The sequence below is a fragment of the Lepidothrix coronata genome, unplaced genomic scaffold (genome assembly GCF_001604755.1).
Source record: "Lepidothrix coronata isolate B3197 unplaced genomic scaffold, Lepidothrix_coronata-1.0 Scaffold59, whole genome shotgun sequence".
Taxonomy (NCBI): Eukaryota; Metazoa; Chordata; class Aves; order Passeriformes; family Pipridae; genus Lepidothrix; species Lepidothrix coronata.
Window position 1 is genome coordinate 2,224,406 of NW_016690239.1, and position 27,637 is coordinate 2,252,042.

Sequence of the window (27,637 nt, forward strand, 5' to 3'; positions counted from 1 at the left end):
TGTAATGGCAGAAACAGTATGTTTTAGAACATTTCTATGTTTCAAAGAGAAAAATCACATAACTAAAATAGTTGAAAAGAGATAAAAGTTGTGCATTAATGACATCAGAGATTTCTGTAATGGGGAATGGTGTAAGCCAAATTTTGCAGATGCCATGATGCAATTATACTGTAAAAGAAAATACAGAGAAAATTGTGCAGAGTTTCCAAGACAGTGGAAATACCCCAATATACTTTTCTCTTTCTTCTCACCATCACTATATTATTATAATTTTAAAAAACATCTTATGTTATGAACACCTTATAGGTTAGAAATCACCTTAAACTCTATTCAGGATGTGGAAGAACAAGGCATAAGTGCTTTCCTTTACAAATGGAGCTCATCTTCAGGTGAATAGGATTTAAGACCCTCCCCTAACTTTCACATGTTCTATTTGCTAATTTAGGTGATTGTCTCAACATCTTGAGCATGTATGTGAGCCATGAACTTTCTAGTCTGTCAAAAACAGCGTCTGGCAGATTTTCCTATACCTATGACTCCTACACACCTTCCTGCTGTGATGCAGAAAATTCTTACTTATTTAAACCTTTGATAGGTAATTTTCTGTTTTCCTGTCTCTTAGGTACTTAGACAATACAGGCAATGCTCAGAAAGGACCTTGGGAGGGCTGCCTTCTTTTGCTCAGAAGCTTCAGTTAAAGAGAAGCAATGGAAGTATTTTTGCAAATAATTTATTTACCAGTCTACCCTTTCAGTGTTTCCTTTTACTTTGCAGCTTCTCTTGAAAGTTCATTTTTTCTGTTTTTTGAAAGAAATCACCTTCTTCCTGGCATGAGAAAAGCGCAGAACATCCCTCTACTTCTCCTTTAAACCCAAAGACACTATGAAAAACATATCTGATTTTTCATGCAAAATATGCAAAATTACCCTCTCTTGATGATGTTAACAGAAATAAATTAACAGAAAAATACTTTGATTGATTTTTGGATTGGGTAAAATAGAAGAATTTATGGTTTTGTCTGGTGATAGTTTTATAGTTCTGTCTTGCTGATAGTTTTACTAGCATGAAAAAAGTTGTGAATGAGCATGAAAAAGTCCTAAAAGAATATGTAAAACACACCACTCAACTGCTCAACTGCTCACCCTTTGCAGATGTTATAGTGGGTGTCTACAGACTTCAGACATCATTCATGTTTATCACTTGTACAGCGGGACAGCTTTATTTTTGCACTGGAACAGATGTTTATGAGAATTCCACATCTTTCATAGTGTTTATTTGCCTTTCATCAATGCTTCCAAGCTCTTTCAACATAAAATCAGTAAGAAAAACTAAATCTGTACAAGTGTTTCTTTACCTCTTCTAAATTTTTCTTAGATAATTAAAATATTTTTTGTTAAATTTATTTTGAAAAGGAACAACTAAGGGTAGGCATGTATTAAAGTTACAAGAGTTACAGGAAAAACTTTTCCCAGACATAAAATAATCAGGAAAAGAAAACATTTAGGATGTTTAGAGGTGTCTACAAAACAGTCCAAATTTCTGAATTTTTTGAAAGGATAATATTCTGTCTCTTCTTTTAAATACTTACGTTGTTGTAGAAAATTTATGAGAAATGTAAATAGCTATTTTATGGAGTTGCTCAAAACCTTTATAAAAAATTCTTAAGTTTTCAGTTGTGGTTAGTAAACTAATGTTCTGCTCACTTATTATCTTGCTTTGGGTTTTTTTTCCTGTCAAACAGGTGCGTTTTATGAAATTGTTCAGAGCTTCCCTCGAGTGGAGGAAAATGTGCGAGTGGATTCATATGTAAGCAGCAACAGGTGGAGAAGGCACTCAGAGTCTCTCAAATCAATTGACACCAACAGAGCCAGCATGGGGCAAGATTCCTCTGAGCCAGGGGGTTTCACGGACCTGCTGCTTGAAGAAGGACATGACAACACCACTCAGATTGAGGTAGATATTCATTCCATCTATTTTTTTTATTCAATTTGTTATCTTTGATTGGGAGTAAGTAAAAAATTAGGACATTTCCTTCAGTGTATTCAAATGTTGACAGGGAAGAGAACCTCTGATCTTTGTATTTGTGAACCTGTCAGCATGTGGAAGCTAGTTATCTCTTATTCTGAACCTATCCTTTCTGACTTTTGAAGATAGCCTCTTGAGGCTGTCTGTTCCTTTACTGGCAAACACTTAAGGGAAGTTCCGTGTTGTGGCAGTTCTGGAGAAATGGAAAAAGAAGTGGTATTAAAATAAAATAAAATTGAATTAGTTTTAGAAGTTGGTGTAAACACCTCAATTTACGAGACTTTGCCTGCCTTTATGGAGAGCTATATCCAGGCACAAAGGGGAAAAGGCTCTAGAAAAATGAGAATTTGGAAGAAAATTCAGGTTGGTCATTGAAACACTTAACACATGTTATTTGAGTTTTGGTCTTCCAAAGAATGATAACATGGATCAAGTCCATCTGTATGAAGTCTTGGGATATTCTCCCTCCGTTTCATGGTGTCATTCAACCTTTGATTTCTTGTTTAAAAAATTTTAACTGCCATATTTCCCTGTCCTCTGTCCTGTTTTGTTTGGTTGTTTTTGTTGTTGGGGTTTTTTTAAGTATTGGTTTTGAGGTTTTCTTATTAATAAAATCTTTATCCTGTTTTTCAATAAATACGGCTTGGAATAAACTACACTTAACATTTTCACTGTTTAGAATGTACTTCCAAAGCAACAGTACTATTTATTTTTCAGTTCTGAGACGCTCACTCTGAGACAAACAAAACAGCTTTCAGATTTTGGGTTGTTATCTTACAAAGTAAAAAAGAAAAGCAATATAAAACCCATCTGTAGAGACAATGGCATCTCTGCAGCATGAGTGAAAAATAATAGTACTTTCTGAGAGGTGCTTTTTCTGTTTGTTATTTTTTAAGCTTCCCAGTTTGCACAAACCCAATTATGTTTCCTCTTGTATAAACACGGAAGTCACTGGTTGGTAAATTATAGTTTTGAATTGCATGTTGCTTTTATAGTTTCTGTTTTCCCCCTATGTAATCCTCATGTGCCCATACGTGTAGCAACTCATACACACACAACACAGATCGATCTTGCAGGTAAAGTGCAAGATGTCTCAGGTACAGCAAAGTTTGAGTAGCTGATCTTTCCATGGCTTACCCACAGATCCCTATGCAGTGTCTCCCTTCAGTTCCAACTCTTATGAAGCAAAACAGCTCAGATCTCCCTCTCTAATGCTAATGTATAGCAAGATTTGGGGGGGAAAAAAAGAGGAAAAAGAGAATGCTTGCAAATCAATATACATAGAATGACATTTTTCCAGGGGCATCTTTCCTGTCAGATTAATGGCCTTACAGCGTCTTAACCTGAATAGTGCGTCAACCTTACTGAGTCTATTGAATTCAGGTTTTGTGTTCTGTTGTAACCCTCTTTTTCTAAGGTCTTTTCAGCACAATAAGATAACTGAGTTGTGGTTTTACACATTATCGGATTCTGTTGAAAATCCCTACTACACCACACAGGCATCTTACAAAAAAAACGTTGATGCCTGGCTTTATAGAGGAGGTAAAGTGTACTACAGATATTCAGAGAGGAAGAATCCGTATGTCGCAGTTTTCTGCAGCTTGGAAGCTTATCGGTAGTGTTGGAGAGCATATTGATTATTTTAAATCCTTGCTCTGTGTACATTGCAGGGCTTGCTAAAGAAAATCCACAGAATGAGTATTACCTGCCACTTATATTTAGCAATGCTACAGGATGACAACATCCCTCCTTTACAGATATTGTTTCTCTCTAAAATATTTTCTAGGCTTACCATGCAAATGCCTCATATTCCATAAGAGGCTTATTATGGTTTCATTGCCACTACATAAAGTAGCCAAAGAGAGGGAGAAAGCTCTGAAAAGGTACAGGTGTAAAAAGAGTGAGATCCCATGTTATACAGGTGGATACAAAAGTCACAGTTCTAAAGAAATCCCCAAAGCAGTTGTTCTTGGGGCAGGTGAAGAAGTATGTTGTCAGCAGTTCAAATCAACCGTAAGGGTCAACCCCAAAAAGAGTATTCTGGTGACGCATTGCAATGAGTTGGCTTCGTGGCAAATGAGAATTTTACAGTCTGTTGCAGATAGGAGAATCTACACCTAAGCCATATTTCTTCCCAAGGGTCACAAAGCCAAACCTTAAAGCCTTATACCTGGAATAACTTTGGGACTGTCAGAAGCTGGTGTTTCCCACTATACCAGAGGAGTTTTTTTGAGTTTGGAAGCATCAAAATCACATCCCATATGCACTACATGCTGCTTGGGAATGGTCAGCGCAAAGGCAGCTTCCACGGTCCTGCAGGTGGTGGATGGGGGAAAAGTGTACCACGCTGTGGTTACAGGGATCTCAAAGACAGGGATTATTGTGGGATATACATTAGAAATCAGGTGGGAAATTCCAACATGAAGTGCTATTTGTATCAACAATTCTTTCTAGAAAGTTTGTTTCTCAAATTTCTGGGATTTCACAATATCACAATTTCAAGTCTAGCTTTCCTTTTTTTTTTTTTCCTCTCATCTTTCTTAGGATTCTTGTCTTGAGGGTCAGGGTCATTTTGGGTTTTTTGGTTGTTGTATAATCCACCACTTTTGTTTATTGTGCTGAGGGCATTCAGAAGTGCCTTTTACTTATGATAAATAGAGCCTAGGAAATGCAATGTTTCAGGTGGAATTTGTTGCTGCAAACACTGTAAGTCCTTGTAAAAGCAGTGAGTGTGAAAATACATCTTCATGAATATGTCTAGTTTGGCATGTCTTCTTTCAAGCAAGGAGAAAAATAAGACAAATATACTACTTTTCTTCATATACTCTCATAAAAGAAAAGTATGCTCCATAATAACTCACTTTTATTAAGTAAATCAGTACTAATATTGTTAAAATAAACACAGCTTCATGGTCATGGTGTGACAGTTCTTCAATTGACCCCAAAGCCCTGTAGCCATAAAGGTAATGAAAGCAGATATCAGAGGTTCTTGCTGCCTGTTGCTCTTCTGCATTTACTGGAAAAGGAGCTGATCTCTGAAATGCATCTAGTATGGATGCTGGGTCCCCAGTATTCACCACTAAGGTATCCACAAATGAATTCCTAATGTAGGTCTGACTACTGAGCACTGAAAAAAGCTTAATAATGCATTAATATACAATTGTGCATTTCAAAACTTTTGCATCATAATTTTTCCATTAAAATGTGCATAATTTTTCAAGTAATATCCTATGTTTATGGCTATGTGTAGCTCCACACAGAACTGATTCTCCTTCTGTATGTAGAGTTTTGATCTCTTTATCACAGATCTTCTGTAAAACAGCCCCAGCTGCAGCTGACTTTATAGAGAGGTTTTGGACAACTTGCTTGATGGTCCTTTGTTTCACCATTCTCTCTCCCTGGTCCTTGTGTCTGCAGTCACCTCCAGCGCACAGTAGAACACTGACAAGTAAAATACAGAGAAATTGAAGTGGAAAAGTCTCTAATATATAGCCTGCATTGGCATGAGCAGAAGATAACAAACTTTGCAAAATAACTTTAGATCATGTGAATTATTTTTAAATTTTTGCCATTGTATGGAGATACTACATCAAAACAATAGTCTTTCGCAAACTTCAAATATCAAAAATAAATCCAGCAATAAAATAATAGATTAAATCATAGTCAAGCTTGTGCTGAGTGCAGTAAGGTTTTAATGCTTTGCACCAGGAAAAGTATGAGGAAAACATGATTTTTCATATAGTCTTAGAACAGAATGAATGATTGCAACTGTATGACAGAAAAAGATTCAGTTCCAAGCAATAAACAGCATGCTGAGCACACTAAATCAAACCAAACTTCAACTTTATCTTACTTTCTCCACCCCTCCTAACATAGTACTTGCAAGCATAGAAAATTGTGGCTATTTCAGTGCAAAATAATTTTTTTCTGTAGTGAAGTGATTCATTTATTCCTGTGGATGTTACTGATATCTCATGCTCTGTATTGCTTTTAACTAAAATAGAGTTGTTGTTAACTGAAGACACTCTTCTTTCTTTTTTCTCTCCTTTCTTTAGTTTCTCTAAATGTTGTTTGAAATGTAAATTTTAGCAGTCTCTGTAGTTTATACATCGTCTTGCCCCTATTGGAATAACACTGCTGGATTTCCTACTAAAAATGGTCTTTTGCTGAATTTTGCATTTTGACCCAGAGCTTGTGCCCAGAAGAATGCTTCTCCCTTATTGGTCCCAGTCATTCATGGAAGTGACGATGTCTGATTCTGACTGGCAAAAACAACAGAAGGGATTGAGTTTTACAGCCCTTGAGACTTGAGAGCAATTACTCTCAGCTACTAACAGCAGTGTCAGCATGCCCATTGCTGTGTTCTCACTTCAAGACTGAGCAAGGAAGAAAATAAATGGTTAAGATAAAATTCCCTTCAACTGGGCAAATGATAAGTCAATCCTGTGATTACTGCTCTAATGCATATATTTAAAGTAGAAAAATTTGACCATGCATTATTGAAACCTTAAAACTAAACAATTTCATATCATAGCCTCATAGTGAGTTGTCAGTTTGGCCAAGCCTACCTCTGTTTTGTTCCTGTTTTCCTATTTTTGCCTTTTTTTTTTTTTCATCCCAATGCTTTAATGCCAGTTGCATCTGAAGGACTTAGAAGGAGCAGCGTCAATAGCACTTATTCTGAAACCATAGTCTCTCCAGGTTACTGAGAAGCATGTTCTGTATTTAAGAAAAAAACCTTATTATCACATAGTCTAATGAGCATTTCTGTTCTTTTTCCTCATACCAAGCTATGAGAGTGTCACGCTTTACTTCTAAAGTCTGTTTTCTGACTTGCAATTTTTAGAGCCTTTAATTACCTGTGGAGTTGCCTGCTTGTTTAGCTTTTAAATTTATAGTTCTAATATTTTGCTTAGATAGTATTTGTGTCTTCCTTTCCCTAAAGTTAACAGTGCAAGTCAATTCCACAGGCAACATTTTTTGTATAGTTATTCAGTTTAATAATGTTGGGGATGCTATTGATCTCTGCACTGAGACAGAATTCTTTTTTAATGCATAGTCACATATTAATGTGCATTATGAAATATCAAAGTAACGCATGTTCATTACACAAGTTTAACCAGATTTTAGGCTTCTAATTTTTATTTTAGTTGAAATATTTGACATATAAGTGAGGAGGAATGAAGCTTTGCAGAACAAAAATTTGTCACAGGAGTTGACTGATTAATTAGAGAGCAAAAGAGTGGTACTTCTGTTCTGAAATCTGTATTTGCAAAAATCTGTGTGGAAGAAAAACCAACAAAACAACAAGTTAAAAAACTGAAGAAACTATCAGTTTTATCTTTGATACCTGCTTTGTGATGTTGCTTCATTTGAGGAATGGATTCTAGACTATGTTATTTATTTCAAACAATATTTAGCCCTTGACTGAAATAAGGGAAACATCAAATTTTGGTTTAGCATCATTTTAGTCTAGTGGTTAGGGTGCAGGACTCTCACCGCTGCGACCCGGGTTCAATTCCCAGCCCCCCGGGCAGATGGAGCTCGTCAGCCCTGTGAGGCAATCCATCTAAGAGAAGGTCACTCTAAACAAACCTACGTCCTGAGACCCTCACTGCCACTGTCCAAGCGTGCTTGGCCCCGGCAGATGAACCTCAGGATTAAAGGGTGGGCTCAGTTCAGCGCACGCTGTGTCTCACCTAAAAAATCCACTGCGCAGGCTCGAAGGGTTAATGACCTTTCCCAAATCTTCGCTCGCAAAGACTGGCCATTATACATTATTATTATTATATATATTATTAAATAGTTATAGGTGAAGAAATATATTTTAACAGATTTAATTACATGGCTGCAGCTTGCCAGGTTTACTTGCAAAATCTTTATCAGAACAAAAGTTGTATTCATTCTTATTTTTAATGTTAAGGAAGTGTAGTTATTTCTTTTTTACAGTTAATAATTACTACATCATGCGATTTTTTTGGTGTATGTATATTTTTGGTGCGTGATTCATTCAAGAGAAGGAGGAAAAATTTGGGTTCCTCCCATAGGCTTGCAAATATTTTTCTCCATTTTTGATTAAACTTTGACCATCTAGTATAGCCCTAGAATTTCCAGGGGTATAACAACTGTGACTATAAAACATGGTTTTACAGTTGAAAGCGGTATTGCATCAGGTTTTCAGCAATTTCAGACCCTATCTTATGTTGCCCTAGGCCATGTCAGTTGTACCGATAACACAGTTGTCTTGCTGACTTTAAGCCAGTGTAACATTGGCCCAGAAGTCTTTGCTGCAATAGATGTTCATGTCTCTGATATTTCCATAATGCTCTAGAGGATTAAACAAACTTCCCATATGATTCTTCTCTACTGCACATCATTAAACTCCGAAAGCTGTGGAGCTCATTGACACTAAATGTTGTGGATGTCAAAATTTACAAAATCAGACAAATTCATGGAATACAAATTTGTCAAGGATTATTAAACATAAAAGGGAGTTTCTGAAGAGCAGATCACTGGAACCTAGGGAAAATGGGGAATTGCCATTGTTTGTCTTGGGTCCCCTGGGCTTCCTGGGCATCAGGTACAGGCACAGAATCACAGAATATTCTGAGTTGGAAGGGACCCACAAGGATCATTTAGTCCAACTCTCATTCCCAGTCATTTCTGAGGACCAGACTAAAAGTATGTTTGACCAAAAAGAGTCCAACTGTTCTTGTGCTTTTATTGGTATCCATTTACTAGATTTACTGAAATGTCGTGTTATTATTTTCATATTTAGAAGCTTGAAAGTTGCAGCAGAAATTTAAGATGTACTGAAGGAAGAGTCTTGGGATATGCTGGAGTTGCACTGAAACTCACTGAAACCATTTTGGTTATACCTTTTGCTTTTCTATGTAGCAGAATATTTAGTTGTAATATTTTTGTTGTAAGAGAGTTAACATTTGCTGTTAAATGATACAGTTGATACAGTAATCAAAGACTAAGATGTATGAGATTTTCTTGCCATATTTTAATCTACTTTTTTTCTGCAGAGGTTGTTATTGCTATTTTAGAATGTTTTTATTCACACTTGCCAGAGTTAATTTTAGAAAATACCTTGTTACTTTGGAGGTGGAGAATGTCATTTGTTTTCAGACTGAGTCAAGGGAAAAAATATGTTCCTTTTTTATGTGATATTACTCAAAGTATTTGAACTTTCTCTTCATGTGACATCCTAAGTCAAACTAAAAGGCCTGAAAATTGTTGCTACATTCAGTATTTAAGTAATATTTTTAGTAATTATAAAGAAGAGCCAGAAAGTGAATTGATCTGGAAAGCAGCACAGATCACATATGAAATAATCTAATTCTCTTCTCTTACTAATCACAACAAACAGTATGTCATCTGTAATTAAAAGCAGAATCTGGGATAATCGTTTATTTACTCACTATTTTTCACTTGTCCGGCTGAGTTTTTCACCAGTGATGTCACACTTTCTAGCCAACCAGCAGACTGATATATCACTGTCTTGTTTTCTTCCAGGCTTTCAGTTGCAAAATGGTAAACTAGAGAAAAGCCTCATATATCTTTTTGTTTTGAATACATTAATTGCTTACTTATATCAAGGTCATCTTTACACTTGTACTGGGCATTGCTGCAGTCTTCAGCTGGACTGAATGTATTGGCAGCTTGATAAAAAGTACTGTAGCAGTGAGCCTGTAAATGTTTCCAATAATTTAAATCTAAACTCAAGAGTTGATGGTTCTGCTATCAACTCAGGTATAGCTGAAAAAGGCAAAGACTGGAGGTGACATTCATTCTCTATTTCCTTTAAGCTTCGGGGGAGAAGATAGGGAAAGAAAGAAATTAAAAACTAGTTCCCCCACTCCTAAGTAAGAGAACTCCATTGTAATCCTGAGTTCATTTTACATGCTTAGCTATGTTGGCACACAAGGCATTTAATTTAACATATTGATGATAATGAATTTCTATAGCAAGGAAGGAGACAGGGAAATCAGAGTTTAAGGGAATCTACCTTTGAATTTTCTTCATTATAATGTTTTACATTTCCATATCCCTCTTCATCTCCAACTTCCTAAAGCACATTACAGTTATGCCAGAATCAGTGAACTCTTGGCTGAAAAGAGCTGTGAGCAGTATCAACAGACCTTGGACTTTCTTTCTGAATTAATTATTTCAGTCATGCATGCCTTAGCCCTTGCTTGCAGAAGTTTGCTGAAAATAGATTCAGCTTGTGAGAACTGAATATGAGTGTGGCTGTGAAGACTGGGAAGGTCTCTCCTTTCCTGGGCATTTCCTTTCTGACCCTTTTCATCCCGTTCACCTGGAGTGTCCCAATGAGGGAGGAGACTTGTATCGATTTGGTCATGCAGAAAGCAGAAGACTATGTTCATTTCAACCCATGCAAAGCAAACAGCCTTCGCTAATTTAGCAGCACACAGCAAATTGTGCATAGCTGGTTGGAGCCAGGAGTGAGGGTGAATACATTACCGGGCTGTTAGTGCAGAGGAATTTGGGTAGGTGAGTAAAAAGTTGTCACATTAAGCCACATAATTCCAGTTTGGATAACACCAATCCTTAGGGAGAGATTTTTAAAGCCATAGGAATTCTAATGACATTGATGTATTATTCCATGCCTACTAAAATCTTTCATGTTTCTTTAATATTGGAGTCTATTATCTGTTATCCCAAAACAGTAGCAGCTTGGCATGTAAGCAGATGAGTGCTTTGTTTCAGATTCGGTCGGACATTTCCTTTGACTCTGTGTAAAGTTAGTAATTATAACTTCATTATAACTAGCAAGTGTGGGTAGAGTCCTTCCCAAATCTTCGTTCGCAAAGCCTAGCCATGATGATAACTTCATTCAATGGTCTGTCTTCATTGTGATCATGTGAGTTATATAGACTTTTCAAAGAGAATAATAAATGGGGCTAACGCTCAAAATTCATATCAAGAGGGGTATCAAAGTTAAGAAAGTTCCATTTGTAAAATGTGCATTTGTCCTTCCAAAAATACTACCTAAATGCTTTCAACTGTTGAAGAAAATGCTGAGGAGATACCTTTAATAGTAGTATTTCATACACTGAATAAAAATTAATATCTAATGAAAATAACTTGGGGTTTTTGGTTATTTGTTTTCTTTCTTCTGTAACACCAACATGCATTCCTGTGCAGCATGTCTAAGTTTTCACAGACCATCAGTAATAAAACAGTATAGTTATTTCTAGAAAACAAAATTGGCAATGGAGATCTTGGAGAGTCTACAACAAATTGAACAATTTGCAGTGTGAATAACATGGGGGGGAAAAAAAGAAAAAGGACAGAAAACATATCCACCAGACCTCTTAGTGGCACAACATTTGACAAAAGTAGAGGGATGTGACAGGGTTACTGGAGGTTTGTTTTATTCATTTGTATCAAGCTGCATGACTTTTCACGAGTGCCTATTAAAATTTTTAAATAAATCAAAACATCACTCTCTTAGTGTTCTTTCTGTAGCCTTAGCAACAAAAATAGGAAGAGGGAGAAACTGCAGATGGAAATCCTATCTGTCTGATCTCATATAGGTGGAGCAGAAAATGTCATGAGGGATAAAATGCCGTGATCTCTCAGAGGTATTCCCCTTTGACTCCAGTAGAGACCGCAAAACAAACTTTCTCAGGTTCTTCCTGCCTCAGGCAATGTATGAATGCCTCTCTCCTGGTGTGTGAAAAGTTTCTTTCAGTGCTAAAACAGGCATAATCTGGCTCCAAGGTGCTACTGCTGAGTTTAGCCATATCCAGGAGTGGGCCAACAATGTGGCTTCCATAGGTCAACAACCCAATGGTTGTTCATTTTGGTGGTATAACTGGCTGGCTGGCACAGTGGTTTATAGCAAATTTGGTGAACATATTTGAAACATCTTCCTTCCACAGTTATAAGCTAGTGCACCCAATGTTCCTATTTGTCTAGAAAACAAAACAGCCAATTCTTACAGTTGGACAATTGCTGACTATGTAGTTGAAAGAAAAAGAAATTTATTTCTGAGAATTTTTTTTTCAATTGAAATAGAACTTCTAATGTTTTCATTTAATTATTAACAGTGCTTGAAGTGTTGATTTTTCTTATATTAGTGTATCAGGAATATTATTCCATCACCTTGGAAATCAAGGTTATTTCTTAAATACACTGCAGAGGTTTTGTTTCTCACATAAACATTCAGTAAAGGCTAGTAGACATCTGTATACCGCTCTAAAAATGCATATGAGTTTACACTAAATACGAGGCCACTGTGATTGCTACAAAAGGCTGAGATATGTACAAGTGGTTTTCTTTTTACTAGTAGTTAATATTGAAATTGAAGGTGAAATTCAGCTCTTCAATTTGGATACCTAAGTATAGGTGCATGTGACGTAGATGAAGTATGTGCAAGTTCATCCAAGAACATGAACTGACAGGACAAGGGAAAATGGCTTTTAACTGAAAGAGGGTAGGTTTAGATTAGATGTTAGGGAGAAATTCTTTACCATGAGGGTAGTGAAGCACTGGAACAGGTTGCTCAGAGAAGTTGTGGATGCCCCATCCGTGAAAGTGTTCAAGGCCAGGTGAGATGGGACTTTGAGCAACCTGGTCAAGTGGAAGGTGTCCCTTCCCACAGCTGGGGGGATGGAATGAGATGGTCTCTAAGGTCTCTTCCAACCCAAAGTATTCTATGATTCTGTGATCACAGATGATGGAAATTTAAGGTGAAAGTTACCTAGCTGTGGATATCCGATATCATTTTGGGCACTGTGGTTATACTGAATGGTCCATTGCTGCTCCTGTAGGATAAGGTTCTGCTGTAGGTACTGAATCATATCTACAAGTTTCAGACAGCCCTGGGTTCCTCCTGTGCTTAGGCAATTATATGTCACCCATAGTCAGTGCAGTCAAAGTGGGTATTTAGTTTGCTCTAGAGTGAACCTAGAAACTTCATGAGCTGGCAAACCTTTGCTGACAGCATTTACTAGGTCTGTGGTCCTGACAATGAGCGCTTACAAATGTAGCTCTTATGCAGACAGCTGCACCTGCAAACCGATTTCCACCCTGCTCAGCTACCTATTTGTTCGTCTAAATCTGAAGTGAAAAGATATAATTTTTAATTTTTTTTACAGATATACCAACAACAAATTGAATCAAGCCAAATAAAAATGGCCTGTTTCTGGTCCGGGTCAAAATGTTGAGGTTGTTCCTCTCTTTTACCACTTCCTGTCTCATTGACCACCCCCACCTCCAGTAAAAAAAGATTTTTTTGGAACCCAAGTAAAATCTCAGGACTTTATCTTTCACTGTTTTTCAGTGCTTAGATGTTTGGCATCACTTCTGTTGCTTAAAATTGTGAAAAGACACCCTTGCAGTCAGAAGTAATTCTGTAGTGCCGTGTGTGTTATCTTCCAGTGTCCTGCATTTAGATGAAAGCCAAATAAGGAAATACAAGTTTGTGAAACCTTCTTCTTTGAATTGCTCTACTCTGAAAGAACAACATAGGTTTAGAAGTTATATACAAGAAAAAATAGCATCTATCAAAACCAAAATAATGTGTTTAATTTTTAAATACTTGAGAGTATTGGATCAACTACACTCTGGGTTAACTTGAAGGCATTGGTGTTTTTCAGAGACCATAGAGGGAGGATATTATTTAACATCTTGATCTTGTCAGAGTAATTGTTAAGTGCTCAGACTATCCCTCTTGAAAAGAACAAGAGTGCAGATTCTGCAGAAAACTTATTTGGAGCCTGATGTCATGCAAAGGCAGCAACTTGGATACGCCTGTCTAGGCAACATGTAACTAATCAAGCATCTCAATTAAATATGATGTCTTACAGTTGTGGCACGAGAGCTGTCTAGGGATTTGGTTTTTTGAGTGTGACTACAAGATCAGATAAAGAAGCATTTCCTGTGACAAGTCCTTAAGAAATGTGGCTGGTCAGAACAGTTTGTTAAAATCACGTGTTCTTTTCACTGTTCTTGTGTAGAATATCCTGACTGAATTCCTGTTACAGATGTATAGAGAAAAATACATGTGAATAAAACAAAATTAATCCCTTTTTCAAACCAAAGAGCAAGCTTTCAAAAGAGCAGTAGCAATCGCTGCAGGTTAATCACTTTCATTGGCACTATCTTTCTCTCTAAGGCACGAATTGTAATTTTGAAATTTTACTTATTGATTGTGGATTGCAGCCAGTCCTATGTTTTAGTAACTAAAGGTTCATGTACATGTGAGAACCAAACTAGAAATTGCTCTGGTTAAATAGACTACCAGTTTTGGTTGCAATCTGCTTAAACCAAGTGCTTTCCAGAGAAGCCACGGTGATGTAGTTCGTCCTGTTATGCCCAGGCCCTGTGCTGAGCATGCTGCTGTCTGGCTATATGCTGACCAGCACACAGCTGGACTGAACAGCATGGCTTTGGCAAAGATTGAGGTGTACATAGGACACTTTTAAAAGCTTTAAATTAGGCTTTATCCCTACAGGTAAAATGCTACAGGGTTAGGGTTAGGGTTAGGGTTAGGGTTGATGTACCTCTCCTGACATCTGAACACATAGTGGAGAAATACATAGGCTACAGAGAGTTTAAAGTTGTTCCAATACCTGGATTAAAAAGAAAAAAAAAAGTATATAATATTAAACTGAACTTATTGTATATTTAGGGAGAGGAAATATTTGTACAAATGTGGTTGTAAGTATGTCAAAGTACATACTCAGAAATATGCTGTTGATTATATTCCACACAGGAGGTGGATCTTTAGAAGACTGAAATACTAAATCTGTAAAGGCTAACTTGACAAAAACATAGTTATTTATGGCATTATCTGGAGTCATGACCCCCCAAGAATGGGCCTGGTAACAGCCATGGCGTTATAACCACTGATGCTCTGTAGTCTAGACCTGGCAGATAGTATTTATGTTTATAAACAGTAATTTTCACAGTTCCAGTTTTATGAACACTTTGGTCATTTATACAGATTTAAAATGAGAATATAAACTCTAAAACCTGTGTCATAATTAAACCAAAATCAAATTCTGCTAGGTGTTTTAATGGACATTGCATTGAAATGGTTCCTATTATTTTCCTTTAGTGGAGAGGGTACTACAGAGCAGTTAATAAAGGCTTATTTTGAGAATGTCATTTCTCAGACTCCTGCTCTAGCAAATCAGGAACAAAACTGCATAATAAATATTTCCCTACTGTAATTGGTTTTTGAGTGACTTGGCAATTTGGCTTTTTTCCTCTCTTAAGTAAGGCATTGCAGAGATTTTTACTCTTTTGAAGCTTGTCTCATATGACAAGACAATCCAAGGGGCTTTATGAGACTGCTGTAATGACCCCTAAATAGGCTGACAGTATTATAGCAGTCCCCAAGAGAGAAGCTTCTTTTCAAAAGGGGCTGAATATCATGGAAAAGTCAGTGGCTCCACATTGACTTTTCACAAAGCCGGAAAGACTAAATGGCTTTTTGGATTAATAACAGTTTTATGGCATCCTTCTCTTGCAGACTGTCTGTCAATGTGTGTGACTCTCCATTATAGGTGCTGTCAGGAGCTCAGAAAAGTGCAGTTTAAAAACCTGGGAACTTAAGATGTTGTAGAGCTGTGTAAAGCCTTGTGTCTACATAGGGGAGAGAGCTGTGAGCTAAATGCCTTTGTTTCATCCCAGCTGATGACATCATTTAATGTTTACAATAACCTACAGATGTAAATATGTCTGATTCTGGGCAATGTTGCTTCATACTGGCCCTAGTGAAAATCTGAGTTTGAGGACTTCTGCACACACAGTAACTTTCAGGACTCTGCAGAGCACTTGTGTAGTCTCTTCTTGGAGAATATAATGTAAGATGAAGTTCTTGACCCTAGTGCACTCAGACACAGAATTTCCTCTTCTATTAGATTGGGTTCCTCTCATTCATTAGTCGTTACATTAGCTGTTCAAAATGGATTTTGCTAGGGCTTGTGTAATCAATAGTGATGTTCTCAGGCTGTCTTCAGGTTCTGCTGATTGTTGATGTGAAGCAGGTATGCTATGCCCGTATTTGTATATATATTCCCTTAGTTTTTTCCACTTCAGATATTAAAAAAAAAAAAAAACACAAAAAAAAACCCACCAAAAAACAAAACCATGAAAAACAACAAAAGGAATCTATCATAGCTTTGTCTCTGTGCCCCTATACATGTCCACTGTAAGACTTTGATGTTGTAGTCCACATGTATCTTATCTGCTGAAATAAGAGCTTTCACATTTTGACAGGCTGGTTCAAATCAAGAACTGCTTAGGGTTCTTAGATTATCAGGTCCTATAAAACTGTAAAATTGCAACATAGGATTGCTATGTTATGATTGTAATTATGGTACTCCCTGTTAAAATGAGTTATATGACAGCAGCATACAAAGTATCTCTTTCCCCATTTTCTCTGGTCTTAATCTTCCCACTAGGACCCTATCTCAGGAGAGGTGATCTTTTCTTGTACTGTCTCATCTCCTGTGCTAATGACTGTTAGATTAGGGGTATCCTCCATGTGTCCTTAACACCTGCTCCTGTCTCAGTCAATCCCTGCCTAAGGAAAATGTAAATAAATGAGGAAAAATCAGTTGGAACACCATACACACATGCTTCCCCTGCCCAGGTAATGCAGAGTATGAACATGCATTTCTCTTGCCCCTTCTTGGTGCCCAAAAACGTGCTATTGGGAAGAGGCTTTCCATCAGCTCCAATTCACAGCTATCTCAAGTTCTACACAAGCTATCATCTCTGTTCTCCCCCTTGTGCTGCTTTTAGCTGGTGGAGACTAATAATATTCAGAAATATAAAAGCAATTTTCTAGCAAAAGTCTGAAACAATGCAGAAGTCAATTTTAGCTGTATGATAGGCACAGATACTGTAAGAGAATAGCAAACATTACATGAGACTAGGTAAGAGTGCAAATAGTTTTGGGGAAGCTGTTTTTGCTGTATGTCTGCAAAATGGATCACCAGAACTGCCTTATTCCTTAGGGAAATAATTTTAATTGCTAGTTCATTTCCTTCCTCTAAATATCCAAAGAAGTATTATTATCTTTGGTTTCTTGCTGAAAAATTGTCTGTTTAAAAAATATAGAATTGCCTGTTTTGTCCTTTCAGTGTTTCCGTTTTAGTCTACAAATGCACCTTTTAGAAAGCATAATTCTCTGATTAATTTCATAGGCTATTAATCAAGAAATGCTCAAAGATGACTTTCTGAACTTAGTAATAGGTGATGAATTTTCTCAGAATTAATATTTAAGACAAATATTAGCAGCAATTTCAATTAATTTAAAAATAGACCTTGCCTGTGAGTTTGGCAATATTTGGGCAATTTTTTAATGTATTTTGTTAACAATCAGATATCACACCTTCCTTTTAAAGTGATAAAATTAAGCGTGTCCTTGAGGGCTTCATATTTTTTTCATTGTGCTGTCATCTCAACTGAAGTTTGGAAGTGCAATTTCAATAAATAGTATATTTAAAGGGACAGCAGTTATCAAATGCAGTCTCGTTGTTCTCTATTGCACCTAGCAATAACTCACAACACTTGACCACAAATATCTGAAGATGAGGAGCCTCGGATGGGATGATTGATTGATTGATTGATTGATTGATTGATTGATTTTTGATTGGTAATGTCATAAACAGACTTCCAGTACTGGGAGAAGGCAGTCAAAACTTAATCTACTGGAATGTAACTGCCATCTGTTTGGCTGATCTATAATGATTTGCTCTGTGAATGCCTTACTCTCTTCCTTCAACTACAGAGACAGTAAGAGGTTTTTCTACAACATACTATTGGGCAATAGCAGAGCTCATTCCTGGGTGTACCAGCTGCTTTTTCTCTGGTTGAAGTTATCAGCTTTCTTCAGTTATTGCCTTAAAGAGAGCGAGCTCAGTAGCTGGCAGAGCTTCTTGTTCAGTAATGTCTGTGGTTTGGATCAAATTGAATCCAGTATTTAGAAGCAAAATATTCATGCAGTTGGATTCAACAAAGGCTCTTATTCCTAAACCTTGTTTGATAATATCCTCCATCTCCTAGAGATTTATAGTACCTTTTCATTTCTCTTAAAGAAAAAATGTGTCGGGAAGAGAATTAAACCTAAAAAGTCCAATGTTTACATATGTGATTGCATCACTGAATCGTGGTGTCTTACTTCATTGAGAGGGAACTTTATTGTTTCATGTCTGTTTCAGTACTACTTTCATAGACATCTTTGGCCAGAATCCCAGTTAATAATCTGAAATAATTTCAGAGGTATAATGTAGTTGTTACTTTTAAATATCACATATAGTTACTTTATGTTATCTTGATTGTGACAGATCACCCTAATCTGTTAAGGGACAGCAGTTATTGATGAAATGGTGTTTGGACTGTATTTGGGAATGTCCATATAAGTAACATATGGAATGGACGTTCAGTATTTGAGTTAGATTTGAATTTGACAAATACTGAACACCAAGAATTTAAAAAAGGCTTAAACTTCAGTTGTGCTGAGCTTTTGCAAGTAGCGCATGCATTCAGCTTTCCTGAGAAAATTCAATTGTATTTGGAGAAATATGGGAATATAGGCAAGATGTCATCAGAAAATATCCCTTGTGAAAACTGTAAGAAATTCATCTTCTTTACAATATACAGTAAGATGGCAACTCAGCATCAAGGATGTCCTCAGGTTAAAAATAACTTACTTCCCCAAAAGACAATTGTTATGAGAGAGGTTCTAATAAATATTCCTTTTATACTCACAGAGGTTGCTGACAGTAATCCTCATAGGTGGTGAAAAAAATGTCTGGAAAAATCCTTTGCTTTAATGCTGTACTGTTCAGTAGAATAAAGGTGCTATGTACTTCATACATATGCAGTATTTGGACAGAACTGTACAACTAGAGAAGCAGTGGGAGATAACACTCATATCCATACCTGAAAAACAAAGGAAAAAGAAAAAACTTTCTTGAAGTAGTAATGTGTATGTTCTCTACTTGCTGTGAATTATCTTCCTTTCAGTAATGTGCTTCTACATCATTAAAAGACACTGAAAAGTTTGTTTCTCTTCATAAGTGTATTTATATAGAATTCTAGCTATCAGCAGAACTCTACATCTGTACCATATAACTATTAAAATTATTTTCTTAATTCAGTAATTTACATGCAAATTCATTATAATTTTTGAAGCATTTTTGCATCTTCTTACGCATGTAGTACCTGTAGGGGATGGAATGCATTATAAGCAGGTACAATGAACCAAACCATATAAGCAGGTCTGACAGAATGAAAACTCATAGGTATCTAATGATACCAATAAAATCATATTTATGAAAGACTCCAAGAATTCTATTTCCATAGTAATACAATCTAGAAACCATGAAGGCAGTAACTTGGAACACAAGCTTGGATCCCAACTTTACTGAGGGCTCCTGAGCTGCTCAGATCAACTTCAGTAGTTAGCTGCATGAGCCTTTTTGTAGTCAGATTGTAAATTTTTACAGATAGGATTAAGAAAAATTAGGATGTGAGAGAGAAATAATTAATAGTATATTCATAAAATACATCTGCACGAAGGTATGAAGCTTTTTCAGAGTAAGAGGAATTCTGTCTTCCTTCTAATATCCAAGTAGAAGTGAATTTGTTTCCTTCCAGAAGTATCTAAGGTTATTTAACTTGAATTAAAATACTAAATAAGACTTCGTTTTTTATACAGAAAATTTAGTAGACATGAGTAAGTCCTCACACTGACAAAATCTTGAGCTGAAGGCTATAATAAAAGTGTTTGATTTACAAAATGTATGATGAATCTTCTTTGAGCATGGATCAAGATACCGTTTAAAGCATTTGTATAGAGCTACCAACTAGGCTCAGCACTAGAGCCTTCTAGTTGTGGAGGTGGAGGCTTAGATACTAATAGTTAGCTGGAGTAGCATTATTAGTTATGAAAAACTGGAAAATTTAAAAATTTTGCAGAGTTTTGACTATGGTTTAAATATTGCATGTTTATCTGAAACAAACTATTTTAGTAATTATTTCTTCTTTATCTCTGGAGCTCTTTCCTTGAGCCTCACATGCAATTTTTTTTCTGTGGAAATTTTGTCAGAATGATAAATTAAACTGGGACAATATATCTTTGTTTTCAAAACCTTTTAATTTACTGTACCTCCTTTATACATGACAGTAATAACCGTTTCTGTTGACCATTAAAGGAGGAAAGAATTTCTAAGCTGGCTGGCTTTTGTCATCTTCCTGACAGTATAGTTTTAATTATGTTTACTTGTGTGACTTACCTAGAGCTGCTGAAGTTGTTAGGAGTTGCTTCAAAGGTGTCACTGAGATTTACTGGGCACATAAAGTACATCCTGGCATAGAAAGTACAGCAGATGATACAGAAAGTGTCAAGGAGAAAGTAACCTGATTATATCTGCAACAGCTAAAGTAAAATGCATCAGTAATGATGTTAATGTAGGGTGAAATCCAGCTGAAACAGAATTTATGGTCAATATATTTTAAACTAGGACCTTAATAGTTTCATCTAGAATATAAGTTCTTATCAAGTATGTCTTCAGCTCAGGATCATGTCATTAGGAAGAGGTTGTGTATGTTCTGGGGAGTGGGCTGTGGGGAGGGAGTGTCAGGTCTGCATGGCAGCATGGTCTGATGAGACGGTAGTCCTGTGCTGCTGACTGGGAATAAGAGGTACTGCAGGAGAGGAACTTCTCCGTCACCAGGGTAATTCTAAATTCTAAGTCCACCTCTTCCATTTTCTAGAGTACTGTTTATTTTCTAAGTTTACTCTAATTTTAAAACACTATAACTGAGGCCTTGTTTTATTTGCTTTGTCTCAAAGGAGGTGAAAGAAAGGAAGGAACTGACACTAGCATCTACTACTTTTGTAGTATTACTTCAAGTTTTTCAACAGAGAGCTGGAAATGCTGTTGATTTAAATATTTTATGGTTACAACAGCTTGGGATGTGTAAAGGAAGACTGGAAATCTGAGATTTGTTTCATTGCTCATTTCAGGCCACACACTTTTTTTTTCCCCTTTCTCTGTTTTAGGCAGGAAAGTACAGACCTTCACAGCTACTGACCTTGACAGAAATTTGCTGTGACATGAGCATAACAGCAACTTCTGTAATTTTAAAGACCATGATAATTAGGAAACTTTCTTCCACAAATATATATGTATTTGTCTCTGAATGGCAAATCTATAGTAAAGCAAACTTTTGGAGATTTAAAATAAAATAGCATTGTAAGCCTATAGCTGTCAGAAATTTTTTTGGATATTCTTATAAAGGATAGTCTAGTGAATTATGTTCAGAAATGTTGAAAACCACATTGTTTTTAAGGTGTTAACTGTGAATAGTGCTCACTGCTTTGTTAGAGCGTGTCCATTATTAAGGAACTTAACTGACCATCTTGCCTCAAAAGCTATCAAACATTTTGCCATAGATTTCACTGATGTGATTACAGGAAGTATATGATTGGGATTTGGGGATAGTGAACATTTTCATCATAAGATGATTGGATGAGGTAACTGCCTTGTCAACTGCTAGTGGTTAGAAACAGAGCTGTCTCTGCAACACATTTGCAATTTGTACTTTTTTTCCTTTATTACTGAGTTGCAGTGTACATGTTGCTGCTGCTCCCAGAAGCGACAGGACTCAGTATTTCAAGGGAGAGTTTTACATAAAACTAATGTGCATCTTCCATATCAATCTGTGTTTTTTCCCCCTTTCAGGAAGATACAGATCATAATTATTATACTTCAAGGACGTATGGCCCATATGATTCTACCAGCCGGGATTTGTGGGTCAATATAGACCAGATGGAGAAGGACAAAGTAAAGATTCATGGGATCCTTTCCAATACGCATCGGCAAGCTGCAGTAAGTTATCATAGCATTTTCTTCTTTGACTAACATTGATGTTTTCACCAGTGACCCACAGAGTAGTATTACTAAGTATGATGACTACTGTTCACAGAGCTATATCTTTGAATCTTAGTTAAGCTGTGAAAGTCTTTACAGTGTTGCTATCAAGTGATTCCAAGTTGCGTTTTTGAATATGCTATAAAAGTCCTTTAGAGATGCCTTTACAGATAGATTTAAAATTTTTCTCTGTTCAGGAGAATCACAAGCTATCAAACAGTAAACTACTTGTGTTGCTGAAGTTGAAGGGAATTTTACCACTGAGTTTGATAACAACAGAACTGGGTTCAGGATGAAGTTGAAGTTTAAATCTCCCATGGAATGTATCTGTGTTTTCGCTTCTATTTTGCATGAGGTGTCACACTTACTTTTCCTTTTGGGACAACTGAAAAAAAAGTCATGAGAATGTCTTATAGTAATAGAAGTGATGTGATCACAGTTTTAGATTATTGACAAATAAATATAACAGTACATAAACAACAACCATATTTATCTTATTGTAATCATGCTGCCTGGTAAAATTGATATGAAAATAATAGGCTTACAAACTTGGAAGTGAAATAGAATACTGTATGATTTACAAATTGTATTCTCAGTTCTCACCTGTGGATAGAAGCTGCATACATAGAACAGCCAATATCAGTACAAATTAAATACAGAAAATTACAACTCAGAATTGTGGTTCAAGAAAATTACAACTCAGAATTGTTTCATCCATTTGCCAACTTAGCTCCAACAAAAAGTCCTTGGGTTTTGCCAGTTTAAAACAAATTCTAGTGGACACCTTAATTAAAAGTCATACGGTTTTTAAAGATGCAAATGAGCTTAACAGTTTTAAAGCTGAGAGAAAACCCAAGTTTAATTCATCTTTTCTCTGAGTTTATTTGTTTGCTCCCTGTCACAAGCCAAGTGATTGGCTCAGAGAAATGCAAGAGGTGGCTGGAAGAAATACTGTGATATTTAGCTCAGAATACAAAAAGCAGAATGACGTGATAAATCCAGTGCATGTGACTGACAAAGAGTCCAATTCAAAAAATATATTCCTCATAGTCAAAAAGAATGTAAGAAGCCAGAGATAATGCAAAAACAGAGGGTTCAGGCAGTTATATGTCTTTGGGGTAGATTTAATAAAACATTGTATAAGCTATTTTCTTAAAAGATTTTGATTCTAATGAGAAAAAAATCTCAGGGCACCTAAAAGTGAAAATCTTTATTGTCTACCCTGCCAGCTTCATGGGGGTTCCTGGTGCTCTGTGTTGAGGGAGAGAATGGAAATATGCCAAAAAAAAAAGGGATTAAAATATTTATAAATACATATAAAAGGTATAACATCTTTCCCTATTAAAAGTAATTTGTGAAAGTGAGATCTAAACATTGGTGAAATTCCTTTGAGAAACTTTAACCTGCATTTAAGTATTAGTGAAGACGACACCCTTCCACATCTTTGTTGTAAGCAATTTTGTTTCCAGTTGGATTCTGAAATTATACACCTAAAAAATGTCAATTCCAAGGCGGACATTTTAATGAAGTTACTAAACTGAGGTTTAGAATGAGGCAATTTCTTTTTCTTGGTGTGGGATCAGTGTGGAGGAGCATTCAACATGGTTTAGAACTCTGATATCCATCTCTTTTCATACTTACCCAAATATCTTGGACTGTGAACTTAAGTGCCTGTAGCCATGTCTACATACATTTTTAAAGACCTCTTTTTCAGAGGTTTATGTCCTTCCTGAATGATGAAAAAGTATCAATGAGTCATCCCATCAGGTTTTATATTTCATTTATACATCTATAATTGATTTCTTCTATGCATCTGAGCAAACAACATTCATATGTACTACACAATGAAGTTATTTAACAGAGATGTGCTCTCTATAACTGTACAACTGTAGAGTCATATATTCTGAAATGATCATACATAACTGAGCAGCAATCTCTTCCTTTCCCTTCCATAGAGATAAACTTTGTCATTATTCTTTTTTAAAGGCCATTTTGAACATCATTTGTGACTCAGTGATTTAGACTCTGATAATTTCTAAACATTATTCTCCAATTTGACAGTAGAATCGGGAGTTAAATTATTATATGTTAAGAATCAGTGAATTCATTTAACAATGTCAGGGATTCTTTGAATGGTAAAACTTTTACGCTTAATTTGTGTGTTTTCCTTCAGTTTGAAATATATAATCCTAAGATTTCCCAGAAGCTGTCAGGTGGTTTTGCTTCTACAGGAAAAGTAATAAAGAGAAGATCCTCGAGGTGATTTGATTGTATAAATGGCACAGAAATTGGTTGCAGAAAGTAACACACATATATTAATGGAACAATTAAAATGTCTAACACTACAGGATTTACATCACTAATAGTAGGGATTGTTTCTTAACATATGACCACCATATTCTTAACCATAAAATAAAATTTTAGGAGTGGCTTGGATATTCAGTGTGTTTAGATATCTAGTAGCTGATTACTCAAACACTGAACTAGATACAGGATACCTCATAGCTGAGAACTCAATTCCCTTTTCTCGTAGTCCATTCGATCATTAAGTATGAAGAAAACATTTTTATTTCAGCGGGTTAAAAATTCTGATTTCTTTTCTGAAAAAAAGGTATACTTTCTAGCAGCAAAAGTGAAAGCACACTTTTAGTGACTATTGGAATATTGTGCTTTAAAACATTTCTTAAATCATGTAGCTTCTTATTACAGTATTATGCTAAACTGTCTACATTAAACATTTTTACATTGTCAGAATTTAAGGCATCCTTTTTCGATTTAAGTCAGTGGGAGACCTGTATCTGGCTTGAGTGGGCAAATAATCAAGTTTTTATTGTAAAAATCTTTATACTAATGTTTATATTACAGCAATTGAGAAGATTGCTAAGGGGACAGTTTTGATTTGAAGCAGTTTCATGGTTACTGTGTATTCAGCAAACTAATGCTACTAGGTAAAATGGAGGGTAGCAGACAAAGGAAAGAGGGATGGCCTGGTCAGCGAATTGGTAGTTTTAACAGAGTTCTTGGAAATTATGTTTGGTAGAGCAAGGACAATTTATATGGGCTGCATACACAGACATAGCATAAACTTCAGCAGTGAAAACTTTAGGACATTTGTTTGAGTTAATTCATTAGTTGTCTTTTGCATATTATTTTGCATTTTGATTAGAAATGTTCACTGGTACATCCATATTTATGTATATACAGAAAAGGTCATTAGAACGCACTCAGTCCAATTAACACAATGCAAATGGATTTTGCATTTTAATTAAAAACAAACAAAAAATGTGCTAATAAATCCTGTCTAAGTGGAAAGTAAATCTAATTTAAAGTTACTGTAAATCTTCAGCTGCTAATTTCATGCTAAATAAGTCTTTAAACATTTCTGGTATATGTAAGCATAATTCTTTCTGAGAGAAGAAGTACTCAGATATAATCTGAACGTAATAAACCCAGGACAGAAATAATGGTAGGGAAAATAAAAACAAAAAGTGATTTTCTTTTTCCTTTTTTTCCCCTCTTTTTTAAAATGTATGAGCTGTTGTACTTACTTAAGTGGAGACATCAAAGGATTGAGGGACAGTCACCAACAACCCACCTTCACACTGAGTTTTACTATAATAATTCCTCCTAAATAAGAAATAATGGGCTTCATGCCTGTTTTCTTTCTGGGATTTGGACCATTATGGAAGTGATGTGTTTTTCATGGAATATTATATTTAAACTATGGAAAGACCTTACTGGGATTTCAGCATTCCTTTCTACCATAACTACTGATTTATTCAGAGTTTAACCAGATAGCACATGAGGTGATAAGATCAGCCACAATATTTAGCGAACTTTGGGAAAGTAGTGAATAGGTAGAAAAGGAGAAAGCCATAGGTAGAGAGGAAAAATGAGTTTGAATTTGAATGATGCTTTATAGCAAGCTTAATTGAGAAAAGTCTGTTCCCCAAATTACAGTTCCCTGCTATGCATTCACCTTATAGAGGGTAGTCATCTGTAGGCTTATACAAACAATTTTTTTTATTTTTATTTTGCAGTAAGTACCTTATGTAGAGTTTGTTGTTGCTTCTGTTGAATATTTCTTTGTACATCATTTCATTTCCTAGTTGACAGTATAGAGAAGTTTAGGAACTGGTGTCATATGGGATTAGTGGAGAAATTGCCTTCCAGTGACCAGCCTTCATTAGATAAGCACCCAGGTAGCTGCAGGATGTCAGGGTGAGCACTTGAATCTAAAGGCACATGTGATGGAGGAGCAAATGACCAGCAGCCAAGGTAGGAGGCATCCTGTAAAATGTAGGTATGGCTAAGGCTTTAGATATTGATGGCTCCTCTTAAGAAAGAGGTTAAATCAACATTTTTTAAGGAAAAACTCTATAAATCTTTATTAATTTTATTCTTATGAATGAGTTACAATGTCTATTCATGTATTTTATTTTCTGAAGTCTTTAATTATGAAGATCCACTGCTTTCAGGTGTTCAAGTGCTACACAGAATTGTTTCCTGTAGCTATTACCAGTTCCAAATTCAAAAAGAATAGCAAGGCTTCAGTGAAAAATAAAAAGCAATGAGACAGATATTTGAAGTGGAGGACTGTTCCATCTTGTTTTCTCTTACCTTTCTGCTCGATATTGATTTTATTTTCTGATGTTCCTTTCAGAGAGTGAATCTGTCCTTTGATTTTCCATTTTACGGTCATTTTCTACGTGAAATTACTGTGGCAACTGGGGGTAAGTGGCTTTCTAACAATTTACTTTGAGTAATATGGGAAGAGTTTCTTGCAGCTTTTTAAAATACTGTTTTTCCCCTGTATATGTCAAGACATAAAATGCAGCTTTTATTTAGGAAATCTTCCTGTCCACAAAAAAGAAAATCACAAAATATCAATATGATGAAAAACCTCCAGGTGTTCAAGATGAACTGTTATAAACCCATCTCACTGTAAGACTTTATAATATTATAAAAATAATTTAACAGACTTTTCTGTTAAATATTTCCCCAGAAATCTTATGTGTATGTGTGTGTAGTAGTTACACTTGTGGAGAAAGTGCTGGAGCCAAATCAAGGAGGCGGACTTAGGATTTGCCTGTACAAGGGCAGAGGACTTACTATCCAAAGATAAGTGATACTAGAAGTACGCAATTTGTCACCTGTGAGGCAAACTCATTGCAGTGCATTGTCTTGGTGTGGTAAGGCATCTGAAAATGTACCACGGTGTTCCTCTTCTTCTGTGGGGTAAGACAGGAGGTGTGGCACAGCTCAAGCTCCTAGTCTTGCAGCTCTGGGCACTACTGCTGACTTGTGGTTAGGGTTCTCCCTCCCACTGCTGCTGGCTGCTACTTGCACCAGTCTCCTGCAGTAGGAACAGTCATTGACTCCTTCTGCTCCCCTCCCTCTCCACCTCCTTGAAAAACAAAGATGAGATCAGAGGATAATGAGATGACATGGAAGACAATGATAAAAAGAAGGAGTAATGGTGAAAAAATGAAAACAGGGAGGTGAAAGCATCACAGAGAGCACACCCACAGCATCCTCTGGTCCTTGAACAGGTCCAGGAAGTTCATGGACTCTGGCTGGTGGTGCTCTGCCTAGAGGTGTGACAGGACAAGCAGGCAGAAATAGGAGCCGCTATCATCAGGAGCAATCCTACACTGCCACAGTCAAGGCTTCTTCTCATG

General features: G+C 36.2%; 1 protein-coding gene across 1 annotated transcript in view; it reads left to right on the plus strand.

Moving 5' to 3' along the window:
* The window catches only part of PLXDC2 (plexin domain containing 2), a 254,364-nt gene that overhangs the window by 110,374 nt on the left and 116,353 nt on the right, over nt 1-27,637 (plus strand). The window contains exons 2-4 of the mRNA XM_017817251.1: nt 1,742-1,953; nt 21,768-21,914; nt 26,620-26,689. Of these exons, the coding sequence (XP_017672740.1) occupies nt 1,742-1,953; nt 21,768-21,914; nt 26,620-26,689 (429 nt within the window). The remainder of the gene's footprint in view (nt 1-1,741; nt 1,954-21,767; nt 21,915-26,619; nt 26,690-27,637) is intronic.